This window comes from Pogona vitticeps, chromosome 1 (assembly GCF_051106095.1).
Source record: "Pogona vitticeps strain Pit_001003342236 chromosome 1, PviZW2.1, whole genome shotgun sequence".
In the NCBI taxonomy this organism is placed as follows: Eukaryota; Metazoa; Chordata; class Lepidosauria; order Squamata; family Agamidae; genus Pogona; species Pogona vitticeps.
In genome coordinates, this window is record NC_135783.1 from 289794652 (window position 1) to 289814744 (window position 20093).

The window sequence follows — 20093 nt, forward strand, 5'->3', positions numbered from 1 at the left end:
AGACCAGTGATCTCTGTGTTGTGGTAATGTTTGTATTCTGACTCTTGGAAGTTAAAGTCTCTCTTATCCCTTCTTTTTAAAAAAGTGTTGTTCTTATTTAGAAAGTCCTGGAATATTTGTATACCAAATTTCATCTTTATAGGTTGCCTGGTGGTACATTGCAATTTGGTTTTAAGGATGAGATTTACAGACAACCATATTTTCAGATTGTTGAAGCAAAATGTCTTGGGTTTTGCATTTGTCAGAGTCAGGTGTCTAATTTGTTGGAAAGACACTGAACAGTAGGAGGATGTGTCGATTCCAACTCCTTTTTTTAAATGCGTGTCACATTTTATCTGAGGAGGAGATCTTTTTCCAGATCCACGTAGATAAATTAACAAATCTGTTCCTGTCCCAGTAAAAATATTGTAATGTTTTTCAAAGTGTTTGCTTGCACTGGCTGCTGTCCACATGATATTTCTTGAACTTACTGAAAATATTGATTTCTTTCATATTTTATCTCAAGATGAGTGCTCCACTTTAAGTTGTTCCTTGTGAAAGTCAATATCTCATTAAATGTTTGCAGTGGAGGCATCAGTATTCTTTCTTTGTTATAAGAGGCTGCTCCCATTTTCTACAGAATGCTGAGGTTTAAATTTATCTTTGTGCACACTTGAGTGCTGAATATTTTAATCTGACAGTTGAGACAAGGACTAGCCTGCAGTTTTATCAGGGGAAGCGTGTGAAGTACAGTGGTGCCTCGCACAATGATGTTAATTGGTTCCAAAAAAACACCGTTCTGTGAAACATCGTTCTGTGAAACACCATTTCCCATAGGAATGCATTGAAAACCGGTTAATCCGTTCCAATTGGAACGGATTGCCGTCCTTAAGCGAAAATCCCCATAGGAAACATCGTTGAGGGAAACGCGGTTCCCCATTTGAAATGTATTGAAGCCGACTCAATGCATTTGAATGGGTTTGCGAAGTCCCTTTTCGCTCCTGTAAAAGTGCCTTAAACTGTTTGAAAAGTGTTTCAAATGCTTGCTATCGTTAGCCCACCTCCTGAAACCTATGCAAACTTAATTTGTTGTTGTTCTGAGGCGTCCTTAATTTTTGGTGATTTTTTTGTTTTTTCTCTCATTGAACTCTATTGAACTGCATTTCAATGAGAGAAAAAACAAAAAATCACCAAAAATTAACGAAGACTCAGAACAACACCAAATTAAGTTTGCATAGGTTTCAGGAAGTGGGCTAACGATAGCAAGCATTTAAAACACTTTTCAAACAGTTTAAGGCACTTTTACAGGAGCGAAAAGGGACATTGGAAAGGGCTCTTTGATCTCCGTTTCCCTGCTTTTGAAGCTCTTTCCGATGTCCCTTTTCGCTCCTGTAAAAGTGCCTTAAACTGTTTGAAACCTGTTTTAAATGCTGGGCATCGATAGTCCAGCTTGTGAAACGTATGCAAACTTAATTTGGTGTTGTTCTGAGGCGTCCTTAATTTTTGGTGATTTTTTGTTTTCTCCATTGAAAGCCATTGGACGGTCCGGACCTAAGATGAACTTAGGTCAAAAAAAAGGGCAGGAAACTTTTTTTTTCATTCATAAGTCGAAGTTCCATTTGCAAGTCGAAGCAACATTTTGCGAATGGAGCCGTTCGTAACTCGAAATGTTTGTAAGTGGAGACGTTCGTAAGTTGAGGTACCCCTGTACTTTAAAATGCTTTTAATATACTTTCAAAGTTGTTTTTAAACTTGATTAATGTTTAATTCTCCCCATGGAGAAAAGGTGGCACATAAATAAAAAGTGGGTCTGTCAATCCATATGAGGGCCTGCAGATATTTGGATTTATTGACTTTTTCTCCCATTCTTCTAAGGAATCTTTTTATTCCACTTTTTGTCACATCAATCATACTACAGTTCTTGAGAAAGAATGGTTCAGTTGAAGTCACCTAGTGAACTTTGTGACTAAATGAAGATGCATTTGAATGTTCCCAATCCTAGAGTTTTTGTGCCAACCTGTGAAATGAAGGTGTTTCACACATAGCAGGGACTCTTATCTTCAGGCTGTCATCCTCTAAATAAATGGTGGGACAACAGATGGGGGTGTGGTTACTGTAGTATTCCTCATGTTTGAGTTTAACAATACTGTATAACAGCATGTGTGAATAGGGATGTGCTTTTTTCTTTTATTTCCAGAAATGTGCTGTTATTGTTGACTCAGGTGCTACCAATTGCCATCATGATTAGCATGCACAGAAGCACCATTATTATTATGAGTGTAAATGCTGCAGCAGTGTGGTTCTTCTACAAGCTGCTTGATGTACTAGAAATTCACAGTTACATGTAACGCGTACAAGTAAATGTTTTGTCTTATGCCAGTATCGTTCTTTCCAAGAAGTGTTCTGACCTGGGAGGGAGGTACACTATAGACTTTCAGTGACAACTTCCCAATGTTACCAGGTGACATAGGAAAGAACCATACTGCAGAGATTCCCATGCTGCTATGGATCACATGGAAGAGTTTTCCAAACGTCCTGAACCAAAAGATGAAACTTCTGCATTGCATATAATATCCATCCCTTTTCTATCCAGATGTCATAGTCAAATAGCACTAGTACAATATACAGTAATAGCAAATGTGCTCACCTTTGACCAGGTTGGACACCTCTTAGTTCCACCCCACCCCAATACTCCATCTCCTTTCCCTTCTCCAACTTTTTTTGACCCTGGTCTTTTTTCTCCTTCCACCTAACACTCTGCCTAGGAGTCATTCCATTGCCTATTTCTTCTTCAGAATGAAGATCCTTATTTAGAAGTTTGGGTATATTCATTTTATAATGACATTTATCTAGTCAAAAGACTGTTTATTTCTTCTTATATGTCTGAGGAACTGGACTTGTCCATGAAAGCTCACATTAAGATATAGCAAGTTGGTCTTTGAGGTGCCACAACATGTTTTGTCTTATTTTCCTTTTGTTTCTGGCCTTCATCATATATTGTTTATAAGACTTTCTTTTCCCTGTATTAGCAAAGCCTTTTTTTAAAAAAATATTGCTTGCAGCAATCATTGTTGTATGATAAAATGAAATGTACAGAGTTGACAGCAGATAAACTACTTTGTTCATAGCCAGAGGGAAAAGTCCTCATAGTTCAGATTATATGACACACCTAACAAGAGAGTCAAGCAAATGCCTAGGAAGGGTGATTTTAGGTGTAATTATCAGTGGGCCAAGTTAGGGCTCTGGAGGAACCAGTTTCCAGATGTGATTAATTCAAGTATTTAAGCTGGAAAATTAATAATAACTGCAAGTTCATGCATTTCTAGCAATTGCCATTTCAGACATCTTTTGATGCAAACAAGTACTTACAAATATTTTAGAATATTTATATGTACTTAGTTTGCATCCAGAGGGAAAGGGTCTTCTTGTAGTTGAAATGTATCTAGCATACTTCATAGAAGAGTCCAGTAAATGCTTATGACAAGGCACTATTAAAAACAGGAATTTGGAGGTAAGTGATTTCTAAATTTAACCAACTCCTTAAAAGGGTAATTTCAACCAATTATTATTAATCTCTCTTTCTCAAAAATCACTATATGAAAGAACCTGGATTCTACTTTTATATAAATAAAAAATCCATTTTATTCTACAGGATGAATATGTATAGGTTTAAATACAGGATATTTGCTATTAACGTGTTTCCCTGAAAATAAGACAGGGTCTTATATTAATTTTTGCTCAAAAAAAGGCATTAGGGCTTATTTTCAGGGGATTTTATTTTATAGTCATATCTTTTGGTTGCTGCACAATGCTGCACAATGGTGGAGAACGGGGTTTCACTTAACTTATTTTGGGGGTAGGGCTTATATTATGAGCATCCTGAAAAATCATAGTAGGGCTTATTTTCAGGTTAGGTCTTATTTTCGGGGAAACTGTATATTTTATCATTTGTGGATGGAGTTGGCACATCAGTGAAAATGTCATGATCATGGAGTACAGGGGATCAAGAAAAAAAACAGAAATGAAAGCTAGTACAGTGGTGCCTCGCTAGATGATGATAATCTGTTCCACTGAAATCGCTGTTTAGCGAAATCATTGTCTAGCGAAAAGCATTTCCCCATCGGAATGCACTGAAACCTGTTTAATGCGTTCCAATGGGGAAGAATCGTCATTATCTACCAAAGATCGGCCATAGGAAAGCCGCTTTGCGAACCGCCGATCAGCTGTTTAAATCGCTATCTTGTGAAGCTTAGGTCCCTAAAACACCTGTTTTGCAAGCGTGGAGGGAGCTGTCAAAATCATTGTCTAGCGAAAATTGGTTTGCGAAGCAGGGACCAAACATTGTCCAGTTAAATTCCCCCCATAGGAATCACTGTTTTGCGAATCGCTATAGCGATCGCAAAAAGTCAATGTGTAGCGAAAAAACTGTCATGCGGGGTAACTGTCTAGCGAGGCACCACTGTATGTCAGGAGATCACAGGTGGATCTGTGGCAAGTCAGGTCAGTAGGAGATTGCATGTGATTCTTACAGGAGGACATGGGGGCTGAGTAAAGCAAATTCTTAGTCATTGTTATGAACATCCTGCATCCCACCTAGACTTGTTCAGTGTCACAGTGGCCCTGTACTACTGCTTGTAGAAAGTCAGTGATTTAGAAAGCTGTCTTTCAGCATGGCTTCCTAAGCAGCTAATAGTAAGTTTTATATTGTCTGTGTATACATGGAAGTGGGCATGCATGTGTACCAAAGGCGCCTGCTGGCCATGGGGACTGCATCACCCACTTTGGACTGCCCCCTGCTAATATGCAGTCATCAGTGTGCTTGTCTAAAGCCAGTGTAGTCCATCTTCCTTTTATCATATGGTTAAACGTATGAGCATGTGCCATTTGAATGCGCAAAGCATTGCGCACCCATAGCACTGTCACATCAGAGCACTTTCTTTGGTCGCCATTGTTACATTCCCAAAGCTAGAGATGCTCAGAGTGTAGCCTCTGAGAAAAAAATCTTATAAAATGTGTAGGTTCATATGGAAGCACGCAGTTTTTCATATGTCCTAGTTACAAGCTATAGATAGGTTGTGATGATTATTCTGGGTGAATGTAGTTCTTGGCTAGCGTTCAAGACACCTTCTGCATAGGAAGGTGTCTATAGCAGTTGTCAGAATTCTGACAGATTTGTATTTTACCTTTTAAGAAACAGACTCAAGATCTTTTGTCTTGCTTGTAAGCTTTTAGCTTATGACCTCTATCAAATGAACCACTCCAATGTGTATCATGCAAATCAGCATATAAGGAAATACATCAAATTGATTTTATTTTAGAAATTTCAAAATTGCTGTACTTCATTAGAATAATCAGTTTCCAGGTGTGTAGGAGGTTTACATTATTAACTACCTCATCAGTAGGGAAGAGGGAAATAGCCTTGTTTTGTGGTAGATTTCAGCATAGTGGGTGGGGAAATCGGTCTTCAATATGAACTGATAAGCATGTTGGAGGAGATCTGAGATATAGCAAAGTGTAGCATAATGTTTATCAGTTTTATTTTTAATCAGATCCTAAACATGCAGACAAATTACTGGGATCTCAGTCAGCCTTCTACCAGCGTTCTCTTTGAACTGGATTTGCTGAGGTAGAAGTGATTATACTGCACCTTCTCATTAAAATTTGATTATTAATTTTTTGGTAACAGTGTTTATTATTGCAATGGACTGTTTTATGTGCTGAAGGATCAGGATTATTTTTTTTCTTAAGTGCTTCATATGAAACAGTGCTTTGAAATGAAGAAGAACTACCATGACCAAAATTATTTAGCTTTCTGCCTATCTTGAATTTATTACAGAACATGAGTGAAAAACGAAATGATTGCTTGGGAGAGATGGTGACTATCAAGACAGAACCCTGTTCTCCATGCCGGGAAGAAGAATATGGGCAGCTTTGGTAAGGGAAAATGCTGTATGACAAATTTGAACCTTAAGAAAACTTCCCATGTTGATTTGTGTGAAAGGGTTGCCTGCACATCTTCCGTGAAATGTCTACATGTTGCAAAATATTCTTTTCAGTTTGTATAGGGAATCTATTGGGCCTAGTAATTTACTGCAGTGTGAATGTACACGCGAACATACAACTATTCTCTGATTCTGTGTGTGTCCTGTTCTCTAGCTGCCAGTTGAATACGCCAGACAGAGTACAGTTTCTCAAGGGTGACCAACAGGAGAAATCCACAGACATCAGGCAGGGTCAGTATACAGTAGAAACATAAGCAAATTGCAGCGCTGTGGGCAAAGGAGTGTTCAAAGTGCAAGCAGGGTCTTGCCATAAATCACAATCCTGTTTCTATGCGATTCAGGCAGGGAGTAGCCAGGAGAGTAATTGCAGCAGCTAAGCTTGCCAGGAGGTCAAGCAAGCAAGAAGCAGGCAAAGGAAGACCTCTGAAGAAAGCAAAAGATACAGACTGGTTTGTTCATTGAGCTGTCCCTGGGCTCAATTGTTGGCTTCCCAGCATCAAGTCTCCCAAGGAAGAGGGCTTGCTTTTCAGTGAGACCCTGGACTAAAGAGGATACCTGTATGACTCAGGAGGCCTCCCTTGTAAACTGTGCTGGGCGGTCTCCAGTCTGGCTTGTCCCTTTGTTTGACATTGCTTTCTTGGACCGACAGGAGGCCCTTTTCTTCTTTGGGCTCACTGCCTTTACAAGAGGGGATTCTACAACAGTCTTTCAGGGCCTCAGGTAATTGGAAGCTGCCAGTTCCTCTGTGCTATTTGGCCCCAGAGGCTCAAGCCCCTCATCTGAGAACTTATTCAGCCAAAGTGCATTTATTAAGAATGTTGATAGTGATAAACTGCTCATTGGCATAATTTTCTCATCAAGGAAATCATGATAAGCTTATAACAAACTTTAGAGCTCTTAAGCTTTAGCCAGCATTTCATGTTGCATCAGTGTGGATAAGCTTAGAAAAGAAGTTAATGTCATCACAGAAGACCAGAATTAGATTTAGGACTGTGCGACCAGTGGGCACTTGGCTATCATGCTTATCTGAAGAATAGCATTCTCAAAGGTGTACTCAGGATCATGAGAACATGATGAGTGCTATTTATTTTTATTGCACATGAAAACGTTTCAGAAAATGTGCACAAACTGTTCATACAATAGAAGCTTTTATGTTGTAAAAAGTCAAATTAAATGTTTGCCTCTGTGTTTTAAAAACACCCCTTTATCCCTTTGTGTAATTTCTTTTTCTTTTCTGAGCAGAAAATAAAACTCTTACATTCCCTCTTTATTAATTTGTTTTCTTATCAGCTCTGGAAAGCGTGACTCCCAGTCTGTGGATGTAGAGCCTAAAAAATTGAAAGGAAAGCAGGATTTGATAATGTCCAAGAGTTTTCAGCAAGTAGATTTCTGGTGTAAGTAGAAAATGGCCAAAATTTTATCTATCTATCTGTCTGTCTGTCTGTTGATAGAACATCCAGGAGAGATAAAAATGACACACTAAAGACAATAAAAATAAATGAGCGGATAACTATAAAGCCCATAACCTCTAAGAGGAAAAAGTTTGCATTGGGAACGCCACCACATACACCTGCATAGAGAAAAGTAGGATTCAGAGATTCTTTTTTTAACAAGCATTGAGCACAGCGTGCATCCATTTTAGACTTATGCAAGTGACTCAGACACTCATCCATTATATCACCTGTGGTGTAAATAAAGCTAGAAGTCAGAAACTGCAGAATGAAGGTGGATTAGATCATTCTGTGACTAGTTAGATTTTGATTCCAGAGAAAAAAGTCTTGCCTGTCATGTGTCCTGGTCACTTGATGTACTTGCCTTTTAGTCCTCATTATGATGATGCACTTCCTGTCCTCTGCTACATAGAATCATAGAATAGTGAAGTTGGAAGGGATCTATTGAGTCCAACCCCCTGCTCAGTACAGGAAAACAAATCAAAGAATATCTGCCAAGTGGTTGTCTAAATTTCTCTTAAATACTTCCAGTTTTGGAGTGCTCACCACCTTTTGAGGTAATTGGTTCCACTGTCTTACTTACAAAACTCTAACAGTTTGGAAGTTTTTCCAGATATTTAACCAAAATCTGACATCCTGTAAGTTGAGCCTATTGTTACATGTCCTGCACTCTGGGGTGATTAAGAACAGATCCTGCCCCTCCTCTGTATGAAAGCCTTTCAAGTATTTGAAAAGTTATCATATCACCTGTCAGTCTTCTTTTCTCAAGGATAAACATGGCCACTTATTTCAGCCTTTCCTCAAAGGGCTTGGTTTCCAGACTCCTGATCTTTGTTGACGTTCTCTGAATTTGTTCCAATTTGTCAGGATCCTCTTCTCATACCAAGTGACATAAACAGAAATATGCTCTAATCCACTGGTTCTTAACCTTGGGTTACTCAGGAGTTCTGGACTGCAACTCCCAGAAGCCTTCACCACCAGCTGTGCTGACTGGGGTTTCTGGGAGTTGCAGTTCAAAAGCATCTGAGTAATAAAGGTTAAGAACCACTGCTCTAATCTTTTCAGGAGAAAACAGCCCTGCCATGAAGAAGCTAAATATACTATATCAGGAGGGGAATAATTTAGTAATATAGTTAGCTATCATTTCATTTTGCAGAAGAGCCTCAAATCGGTGCTTCTGTGGGAATCATGTCGGATTCTTGGCAGGAATGTTTTTGCATAATGTGTACATTTCCAAACTGAAACTCTGGCTCACATTGATAAAATTAAAAAAGGACAAAGCCAGAAAGCAGAGTTTTGATTTGCCATTTCAAAATCCCTGTGGACCTGTGCTACAGTTAATTCAGAGGGCTCAAGCAGGTGAGTCAATCTACATCCTCACAAGGAAAACAAAAACAATACACATAGAGCTTATATGGTTGCCAATCTGACTGACTATATTTTATCTATCTATCTATCTATCTATCTATCTATCTATCTATCTATCTATCTATCTATCTATCTATCTATCTATCTATCTATCTATCTATCTATCTATCTATCTATCTATCTATCTAATATGCCACCCACAGTACCCGAAGGTGTCTGGGCAGCTTACAACATTTAAAATATAATAAAAAGGCAAAATAAAAGGGCAAAATAATTAAAATGCAATTAAAAATATATACTGTAAAAATTGCCATGAGACCCACAGCTGATATTATTTCAATTAAAAGTCTTTTGGAACAGGAAGGTTTTGACCTGGCGCCAAAATGTCATCAGCGTTAGTGCCAGACGAATCTCAGTCGGGAGGGCATTCCATAGTCTGGGGGCAGCTGCCAAAAAGGCCCTTTCTCTACAAGCCCTCCCTCTTATCTCCTTAAGGGACGGCTCTTTCAAAAGGGCCCCCTGGTTAGATCTTAACTGTCGGGTAGGTTCATATGGAAGGAGGCGGTCCTTCAGGTATCCAGGGCCCAAGCCGTTTAGGGCTTTATATGTCAAAACAAGCACTTTGAATTGGGCCCGGGCAGCAACTGATAGCCAATGTAACTTAAACAGAATCGACTGTATGTATCTGAGGTGGCAAACCTGTAGCTGCTCAAACATCACTGGGCTTTGAAATATGTAGTCAACAACATTTGAAGTCCCATAGGTTCCCCATCTGTGCTGTATCTGCTGCCCAGCTACACCCAGAGCTGATAGAACAGGTGCAACGATTTGTCATTGTTAATTCTTTTGTGCTTTGTGTGTGTGTGTCTTTAAAATACTGTAAGACTCTTTACTATTTTGGTAACACCATCATTGTTACTCAGATTCAGTTGTCCAGAGTAATTCCTGTTTCCTTTTTCTTCTTCTCCAGTCTGTGAGTCCTGCCAGGAGTATTTTGTGGATGAATGTCCAAATCATGGCCCACCCATGTTTGTATCAGATGCTCCAGTACCTGTTGGCATCCCTGATCGAGCTGCATTGACTGTCCCACCAGGCATTGAAGTGATTAAAGAGCCTAATGGAGAACGGGATGTGCGCTGCGTTGTGGAGTCCATCCCCAAAGGCCGTATCTTTGGACCATATGAAGGGAAGCTCTCCAGTCAAGACAAGTCAGCTGGATTCTTCTCTTGGCTCGTAAGTATATGCTGACCAAGTTCTTGCCCATGTAGATATAGTAGGAATCAGTTAAATAAATACTTTTAGACTTCTGCTAAGGGAGCAAGTGCCCATAGTTTGGTTTACAATAGGAGTAATTATGTGTAGAGCAAAGGAAAGTTTGGAAGTGTTGATTGGAGAAAAAAACCTTGGCAGTCTGGAACAAAATTTTTGTGCTACTGGTACAAATTTGAATCCGTTGTAAAAGTTCTTCAGGCTGTTCACCAACTTCTTTCTTAGTTGAATGATTATGCTGTTCAGGAGACACCAGAGAAGCTAAACCTTAATAATTGTGTTTCCTTTTTCTGATTATACCTTCTATTGTGTTGCACATTTCCCCCTCCAGATTGTTGATAAGAACAACCACTACAAATCCATAGATGGAACAGATGAGACAACATCAAATTGGATGAGGTAAGACTAATTTGCTTCTGTATTCCCACCTCACCCTCTTCTTCATTGGCTTTCATGACCTAAAGAAAAGGAACAGTAAATATTACTTTTTTTGTGGTTAATTCTTCAGAAATTACTACTGTCTATCAGCTTGTGACTTCTAATTTTGTCATTGAAACACTCTTGAAAGAAATAGTCTTCTGTTTTCTTCTCTATAGACTAAGATTTTTTTTGAGTGAAAGAAGAAACACTCAGATCTTCACATAATACATTCCTTTCAGAAGTGATTCGCTGTCTCTCATTTTTCTCTTTCAATTTTGAATTTCTTTTCAACCCCATTTAAGTGTTGCCCCATTCCCCCAAGAAAGTTCCCAAAATGTTTTTTTCAGTCTTGGCAAATCAGAAAAAAATGTGCATTTTTATGTGTTACTAAATTGGGAATTTTTAATAGTAACTCCCCCCCCCCCTTGGCTTTTTGTTCAGTTCTGTTGCCAGCTTTATTGGTGATAATGATATAATTGGAAAGATAGAAACTATTAGCATACAGTACGTGTTTATTCTGCTAAGAGAGAAACATGCACAAATTTCACCGTCAATGAAATGCTTCCACTGATCTTTGCAAGAAGTCCATTGCTTCCCCTATATTACTTAAATGCCTATGTTGTTGCAGTCAAGAAAATTTCCTAGTAGTATAGTCTTGTTGCTTGCCCATTCCTCCACAATGTAGCTTTTGAGGAAATGTGTGTGTGAGGGAGAGACTATGTGCACATCTCAGATAAGATACGGTTTCCTAGCAACTGTTCTGAAAATACTTTGAGGAGACTAAGAATTATGCTGGATTTTTCTCCTTGAACAATGCTCTGTGGAAAAATGATTCTGTATTTGTACCATGTATGATAAATATATAATCATCAAAGAGTGGGCAAGTCCTTGCCATTTGTGTGGATCTTGTCATATTCTCCACCATCACTGGTGTTGCCACTGAAAGCCCTGCTGGTGCCAGAAGTAACTTCATAGGATTGTATTTTAGTTTTTCTCCTATTTTTCCTCTTGACTCCACAAAGTATTGTTGCCTCCTCCTCTTCCTCACCACTACCATCCACCTTTTACTAGCACTAAATAGCATGACTGACAATATGCCCTATACTTGATCTAGACACCACTGAGAAATGCCCTGTCATGCTTTCACAGGGTTCTGACACCCGCTTAAACCATGCAGCTGCTTAGTTTTGGCAACAGTTGAAAGCCTTTTCAGGAGCCTGATGTGGCCCACTGGCTGAAGAAGTGCATCTCCCTACCACTCCCAGATTTATTCCTTCAAGCTGTAAAATCAGTGTTAGTTTATACAGATTACAGGTATGTAGTTTGAGAGTTGTCATTTGAGGCATAGATGAATTCTGACAGAACAAGGAGTATTTTTCATATTCTCTTGGAAGTAACTTGTGATGAGATTTGTCTATAAACATGCACAGTGTAGGGTATGTATAGAGGAAGAGTAGGGAAGAAATTAGGTAGCTGAGGAAAAGAACAGTTCAGCACATTATAAAGCACACATGGTTGGTTTTGTTTAATGTGTAACATCCTTGTTTTATAATTGAACAAAGTTAAAAAAACAAAAACCATCGTGATGAGGAAAAATGTAGCTGTCCCTGGAGACTTCGGGAACAGTGTTTTTCACATAGGTAGTCCCCTGCCCTTCCTTCACACCACACCATCCCATAGACTAGAAATCAGACATGGAATTTTGATTTAAGGGGGAAAAACATTTTTACATTTTGAGAGCTAGTGCGATGCCCTCTATGGATGCTCAAATAAAACTGGCCCCCATCCTGCCAAAGTTACCAACCTCATTGTAGTCAGAATTGACTAAGAATCAGTGCATTAGGGTGTTAGCATAGATTATAAGTTTTCAAAAAAGAAAGCGACAAGACATACAGATGAATATGAACTTCAGCAGCTCACAAATGGGACTTGTAGCAGAATGTTGTATTGTTGCTGTATTCATTGTCAGAAACCACTAGCTAACATGTATCTATGCTTTTAAAGTGATGAGACATACACATCTATCTTTTAGCATTCCAACCAGATTTCCGTGTCCTCTTTCAGGATGTGCTGTTCTATTCTTCTTCAGTTAACAGACACTAAGTGTTCAGTGTCCACTGATAATCTTGACATGATAGCCACATTCATGGGATGGAGAGCAAAATCCTAGTTTAATTTACTTTAGTACTTCTACAAAACTTGGAATTTGTTCAGCCCTGCTGGTACTTCTTTCTGTCTTGTATATGGATTGTACTGTGTTACCTGCACTAGCCATAGCCCTTAGAGAATGAATTCATCATCAGCATCAATGATGATTTGCCTGTTGTATCATATAAAAGTCTACTTAGCCAATTTATTTCTTTTCCCACTGTTAATTTAAAGCAGATATATGCAAGCAGCCACTTTCCCTTTTAGATTTCATCTGTTTGAATACCATTATTTGTATAAATAACCACTTTGTCCACTGCTGCTGGGAGACCTATGCCAAAGTCCAGTCGGTTTGATAGCCTTTTCATGCAGTCCCCTATGCATTGTAAAAACCTGCTAGGGAGAACTAGCAATCCCTCAGGTTGATTTTTGGCGCCATGCAGGATTGCTGCTGGGGAGGTAGGAAGATAAGGTCATTAATCTACTGGCATTGAATACCAAACATCATCTTTGGGTTTTTGCACTGCACTATACTTATTTTGTCTCATCATTTTAAAAAACAAATATACATATGTACGGGGGTCCCCAATCCCCGGTCTGCGGCCCGGTACTGGTCCATGGTCTGAGCTGGACCAGGCCGTGGAGACAGACCTCCCGCCCCATCCCCTGCATGCACTCACCCCTGCACAGCTGATTCATGCATGCGTGCACTCCAGCATACCCATGTGAGCGCTGCATCGCCATTTGTGCATGAGTGTGTGCATACCTGCACAAGCGCCCCGCTGCTGTTTGCACATGCGCATGAGCGCACATGTGCCCACACAAGTACCACACCACTGTTGGTGCATGCACATGACTGTGCTTTCATTTGTGCGAGAGAGTGTGTGCGTTGTTACGCATGCGCACGAGTGGGGGGCGTGCCCCGCCTTCCCCAGCCAGTCCGTGGGGTGAAAAAGGTTGGGGACCTCTGAGCTAGTGGCTTCTGACAATGAATACAATAGCTTAATTATTGTGATGGAAATGCTTCTGTTTTGGTTGCCCTAAATTTTGCTGCCAGTCACATATCTCTCTTGTGGAGAAGAATACAACCAGGGACATGAGAAATGTTTATTATTTGTTTTGTCAATGTTCTCTCTATCTTATGGGTTTTCTGGTGTAATTAATTTCTCTCAGAACCTGATTTGGATCACTAACTTACCTAGGAGTCCTGTAAGCAGTCTCTTTACCTCTAGGTGACATTATCCCTGTAAAGGGTTAATACCAGAATGAAACAAAAAATCAGTCACATCTGGGTAAACTCATCTGGGTATCTCATTATAAGTGTCTTCATGGTTGCAATTCCAGGGCACTGTTAATTCTATACAAATTCTATTTATTTACATCATTTCTATGTCCCATATGAAAAAACATAAAATCAAAAAATATTACAAACATGAAACTTTTGAGAAGTCACAGGAATGTTGCTTTATCTTGCCATATCATCCTTATAGCTATGAACAAAGCGGTAGGCACAAATATTTTAAAAATATGAAAAGTGAATTTAAGTTTTACTTGAATACAAAACATAGGAGTGTTAAAATACAGGAACTAATACAGTCAGAAATATAGGAGCATAAGTACAATAAAATATATTTTAAAAAGTTACAGTGGGGTCTCTACTTAAGAACGTCTCTACTTAAGAACAATCCAACTTAAGAACAGCTCCATTTGCTAAATTTTGCTTCTACTTGAGAACAGAAATCCAAGATAAGAACAGGAAAAAAAACCTTTCCTGCTCTTTTTTTAACCCTAGGTCATCTTAGGTTAAAAAAAATTCTCCCCCTAGTGGTAGAGTACGTATTAACCAGCTTTGCATTAGTTCTTATGGGAACTAAAGCTTCAATGTACGAACGCACCTCTACATAACAAAAAAACAGCCAGAACGGATTAATTGGTTTTCAGTCCATTCCTATGGGAAATTTTGCTTCACCTTAAGAACGTTTCAACTTAAGAACACCATTCCAAAACGGATTAAGTTCTTAAGTAGAGGTTCCACTGTAGTTTCTGTGGACGGAAAAGAGCAGATACGGATTAAATGGTTTTCAATTCATTCCTATGGGAAATGCAGATTCAACATAAGAACTTTTCAACTTGAGAACCACCTTCCAATACGGATTAAGTTCTTAAGTAGAGACCCCACTGTACATTCTGAGATACAGGAGCATCTTCATTTAGAGTACAGACTTTCAATAATAAAAATGAATACATCTTTAGAACGTTTCAGAGTTCTTAAGAATAAAATCATGAAATGCAAAAGCCTTATAGTTTTCAGTGACAGGCATGAAAAATGTATTTAAACTTCTAAAAGTAAAAATATGCAAAATCAAAAGCATTACTTAGCTCTAAACATGTTATTAACACAGAGTATTTTCTCTAAAAGAGAAAAGCTCACCCCAGCCTTCTCAGCCTTTATCTATGTTATTCCTATAGTTATCTCCTGACTGCTGTTAGAGCGTCTGTGTCTTTCCACTTGTTTGCAAAAAGCAGGTGGCTGTGGTTCTTGGGAGATGTGCTCTGTGAGATGATCTCATCCTTCTGGAGATGTTCTCATAAACATGATAGAAATCTCTTATTAAATACTTTCAATGTTTAGAGTTAGTCAAACCATCATGATGCAGAATTTTAGTTCTCCCATGAGTAAGCAGTACTGGCTTCTCTAGACAGTTGTAGGTTGACTCAGCTGTGGTACGAGCCAGTTACTGGCTGAGGTAGCTTGTAGCCTGGAAAATGCCACACACACACCCCGGAGTAACTTCCCTAATAACCATATTTGAGCAGTACGTCCTAAATTACTGTTACATGCTCTTACATTTAAAATGCTATAAAATATTTTATGAGCTCATATTCCTTACTGTTACCACACTAAATTTGGGAATTATTACTTGTTATGAGGCTGTAACCTTATAAAATGAACAACACTTTTGTTTTTCTTTTCTACTTTTTTATCAAGAAACCAACTACTTAAAATAACATTCATCCTTTTCTTTTCTTACACTGTTCTGTAAAAGCCTTCTGTATAATATATGGTTATTCTCATTTGTTTAACACAGATTTCCACATATATTTTGTGGTCTTTATTAATTAATATTATAGGCAAAATGTAGCTCAAGCAGCAAAATGAATGGCACTCTTTTTTTCTTTGTTATTTTCCACATAACCTAAGCATCATTGTTTACTTTTTCATCGTGAACACTGGCACAAAACTCAATGAATGAACTATTGCTGTCTTATCTTATTAGTTCTCTTTGTACCAAAACAAATCAGTTGTTTTGGTTTTGTTCTCTGCTATCGTTTTTCAGTAATGTTTTTACTTTTAAGACACCTCTCTGAGGCACATTTGAAAAGGCCTTTTCATTTTGTAAAACAACACCTTTGCACTCCATTCACATTTTATACATTTTTCCTGCCACATATTTCTGCTGAAAACTCATAATTATGCATCTTCTGATGTAATTAATTTCTGTAGAATTCTGATTATGTACTTTGTAGGTAGCTGAAAAAGAGAATAGGTGCTCTGGGACAAGAAGGTATATTGATAAAGCAGAAAGCAGAGACACTGTACTTGCATTTGAACAGAAGCAATTGAAAATCCCTCACGAAAAAGATATGGTATTTCTGCTTCTAAAGTTATTGACATTGCTGCCCCCTAGCCTATGTGTGTATATATAGATCATGCATAAAAGCATGTTCTAGACATCAGTTTTACCTGAACTGTAGATTGTGTTGCTTAGCTCACAGCTTTGTTACCTTCTCAGATGCTCTCCTCTTGAAGCTGGCAGTTTGTGCCTTACCCAAATCCTGCATGTCTTTTTGCCTTCTAGGGATGCTTCTGCTATTTAGTTATGAAATGAGAGGGCATATGAGAAATTAAAACCAATTGGTATACTAAGGTGGGGGGGGGGAAGAGAAAATGTTTGAATATTTTGGAGTCAGGTAACTTTGGTTGCCTTTTTTCCTCCCCAGTCCTGAGGGGAGGAATGTAAAATGAGATCCCAGGAAGGGATGGAGAAAAGTGCTGTGTCAGGCAAGGAGTAGTGAATAGCAGGGCCACCATCCCTCATTGAAACACCGTAATAATATCAAACAAGGTATGCTATTTTGGGTATCCTCGCTCTAAGAAATATCTGGATTTAAGTCTGTAATGCCAAAATAATTTATTTTACAACTTATGCTGTGAAAGGATGATCAGAATAGTCAAAGCATGGCATCAACATGACAGGTTTCCCTTTGTTTCCTTTTCCATATTTTATAATAAAGGAGGACTCTTAATTAAATATGCAAGTCTATGGTGAAATGGGTGAGCTAAATCGTATTCTCAACATTCCTACAAACAAGTTAATAATGTGCATTCCCCGTGGTTTTAGACATATTTTTTTAAAACTTACAATTTAGAATGTTAATAATAGTTTATTTACGGTCCTTAGACCAATCACATAAGTATAAAACCTTATAAAACATTAAAATCTCTAACTTTCAATATTCCATTAGAACATGCTGGCATGCATACAACTGGGAACTGCAATCTAATTGGTATTTAACTTCCGCAGTCGAAGTATTGCTACACAGAACCACACAACCCAACAGGTGATCTGCACATCAACATCTGAGAGAAGGAACTCAAGCCTATTTTCCTCCGAACGTCCTGGGAATCTATCTATTAAAGGGGGGGGGGTTATAGTCTCTTTTCGCACTGCTTCATACAATAGGCAGGTGAAGAACATACGCTTTATGGTCTCAATCTCCCTCAGGTGGCAGGAGCATAGCCTTTCAGCAAAAGGAGCATTTTTATACTCTCTTCTAGTACAGCAGAGGGGAGGGCCAAACACCTTGCCAAAGTAAAGGTTCTTTTAGTTCCTTTAATTTCCAAAGATGTTAAGTATTTGGCCAGTTCCATACAGTTTTTGATATAAATCCTTGCTGCCATGTTTTGGATGCTAGAGAGGTCTGTTTGGTATTCATCGTCCTCTATTCTTTGTTTAACTATTTGTTTTGCCTGCTCTATTCCAGAAGATATAAGTGCCTGAGGTGAGAGGCCAATTTTCCCCAAGTAGCCCTGGACTGATTTAACCCACTTGGATTGGTAATTATCATTGAATATCAAGGAAAATAGGCATTTTGGGTTTAACTGTCCCTTTAGCCACACATATATAGATTGAATCCTAATCCAGGCTTCTACTTTAAGGCATCCTGTTTCGAGACTTATCCTTACATTTGACACACATCTGGGGACCTGGAGTATAGTTCTTAAAAATTTAGATTGAACTATTTCTTGTGATGCAAAGTGAGAGCTGGGTGGCCCCATGAATGAGCCATACAGCAGCTGAGCTAGAGCCTTTGCTTTATAGAGTTTGAGGGCTGCTGGTATAAAGGACCCTCCTTGAGAGAGATGGAATTTTACTATACTATTTGCCGATCTTTCTCCCTGATCTGCCATAAATTTACTATGCTGAAGCCTAGACCCCGAGGCCTGTAGTACTACCCCCAGATATTTGAAGCTGTTCACCTGCTCAATACTGTGCCAGTTTATTTGCCATGACTGAATCTTGGGTCTCTGTCCAAAGGCGACTATCTTGGTCTTCTGATAGTTAATAGTTAGGGATTTATATTCACAGTATGAGGCAAGCTTCTTAAGTGCCCTCCTCAGCCCTATGGGGGTTCTGGATAGAATTACTGTATCATCAGCATAGAGTAAAGCTGACACTGTTCTATCTACAAGTTTAGGAGAATGGAGATCAGTGGTGTTAAGCCAGCTTGATAAATCATTTATGTAAAAGATGAATAATGCTGGTGCCAATAGGTAGCCTTGCCTAACACCTCTGTGCATTTGCACAGATTTCGTAAGGTGTCCTTGTCTGCTGCACCTGACTCTCAAGTATGTTTCTTCATGTAGGGCCCTGATTAGATATAGAAGTCTTTTGTCTATAGATGAGTTTGTTAGGTTGTCCCAGAGGTGTGTTCTCAATATAGAATCAAATGCTGGTTATTAAAGGCGGCATAGAGTGATGTTACTCCTTTGGCCGAGTATTTCTCTATAAGATGCTGTATAATTAGGCACTGTTCTATTGTGGATCTCCCTGGCTGAAAGCCTGCTTGTTCAGCCCCAATGATATTTTCAGCTTCAAGCCACTCCAGGAGTTTGTCTAGGAGGTGCCTTGCATATAGTTTGCTTATAATATTCAGCAAACTTATTGGTCTGTAGTTGGCTGGATCTTCCCTTTTCCCCTTCTTATAAAATGGGACCACTATGGCCGTTTTCCATGATATTGGGATATGGCCTGTGTCATTAATATGTGTGAAGAGAGGTGCTAGAAAAGAGCCCCACCATATCTTGTTTTCTTTTAGGAGTTCTGGTGGGATGCCGTCAAGGCCTGGGGCTTTTCCATTTTTTATCTGGTCTATATGAGCTATTATTTCACCTGGGGTCACCGGGGGCCATTTGGGAGTGCTTCCAAGCATTAGTGAGGAAGGGGGTACAATGACATCCTTGTACATACTTGTAAAGTGGGATACCCATTTATCTGGTGGAATACAAGAGGATAAAGGTTGTTTGGGCTCTGATAGTCTGCCTGAGATTAGTTTCCAGAAAAGGGATGGATTTTTGTCTTTTGCTGCTTCTATCACCTTCCTCCATAGTTCTCTCGTGTGTTCTCTTTTACTGTGTTGCATCCGCTGTTTGTATTCTTTTTTATGTATCATTAGTTTTATTTAGGAGGGCCTCTTTTTTGACATGGTCTTCTGCTCTCAGGTATTCCTGGTATGTCTGATTTACTAATTGTTTTGCTGCCTTACAGCTTTGGTTGAACCAAGGTTTGGATTGGTTATATGATTTGTGAAGGTTTCTGCTATACGAGTGGACAAGATGTGGATTTAACTGTTGTAAGAGAATTTCATATATATCTATAGGATTCCGGTGGACTGTCTGGCTTCCTACTGAATTAAGGGCGTCAATCAGATTTTTCGAAGTTAAAAGTTGTTTTAGATTTTGTGCCAGTTTAGGTTACCATCTTACTCGGCAACCCACTCTTTCTAATGCTGTGATTTCAGTATGATATCTTGGTTGTGTCTAAATTTCTAATATTTAGGTGGAATCTTAGATGTAGGGGGAAATGATCCCCCTCCATGTAAGGCAGTACTTGGAGAGTTTCAACCATGGAAAGGAGCCCCCTGCACACCAGGATGTAGTCAATTGTACTAGCTTTAGATGCTGCCATAAATGTGTATTTTCCTGGGGTATCACCTGTGATTGTGCCATTTAAAACTGAGAGGCCCAGTCTATAGACAAATTTGTACAGACAGGCCCCGGCATAGTTTGCATGTTGATCTTTAGATGCCCTCTCCTGATTCAGGTTCCCCACATTATCATTTCTTATGTTGACTATCATCTTAAATTTGGTTCCCAGATAGTCACTATCTGGTC

The 20093-nt window shown here is 39.0% G+C and overlaps 1 protein-coding gene across 11 annotated transcripts in view; it reads left to right on the forward strand.

Annotated features, from left to right (window-relative positions):
- Positions 1-20093, forward strand: part of PRDM11 (PR/SET domain 11) — a 62370-nt gene that overhangs the window by 11914 nt on the left and 30363 nt on the right. For 6 of the 11 annotated variants that reach the window (XM_020798410.3, XM_078389531.1, XM_072985978.2 and 3 more), the window contains exons 2-5: positions 5816-5913; positions 7272-7375; positions 9771-10033; positions 10401-10468. In XM_020798410.3, coding sequence (XP_020654069.1) covers positions 5819-5913; positions 7272-7375; positions 9771-10033; positions 10401-10468 — 530 coding nt within the window. In that variant the 5' untranslated portion in view covers positions 5816-5818. Of the gene's footprint in view, positions 1-2157; positions 3491-5815; positions 5914-6135; positions 6213-7271; positions 7376-9770; positions 10034-10400; positions 10469-20093 lie in introns of those variants that run through there. The other 5 variants (XM_078389517.1, XM_072985979.2, XM_078389520.1 and 2 more) reach the window with 4 other exon arrangements.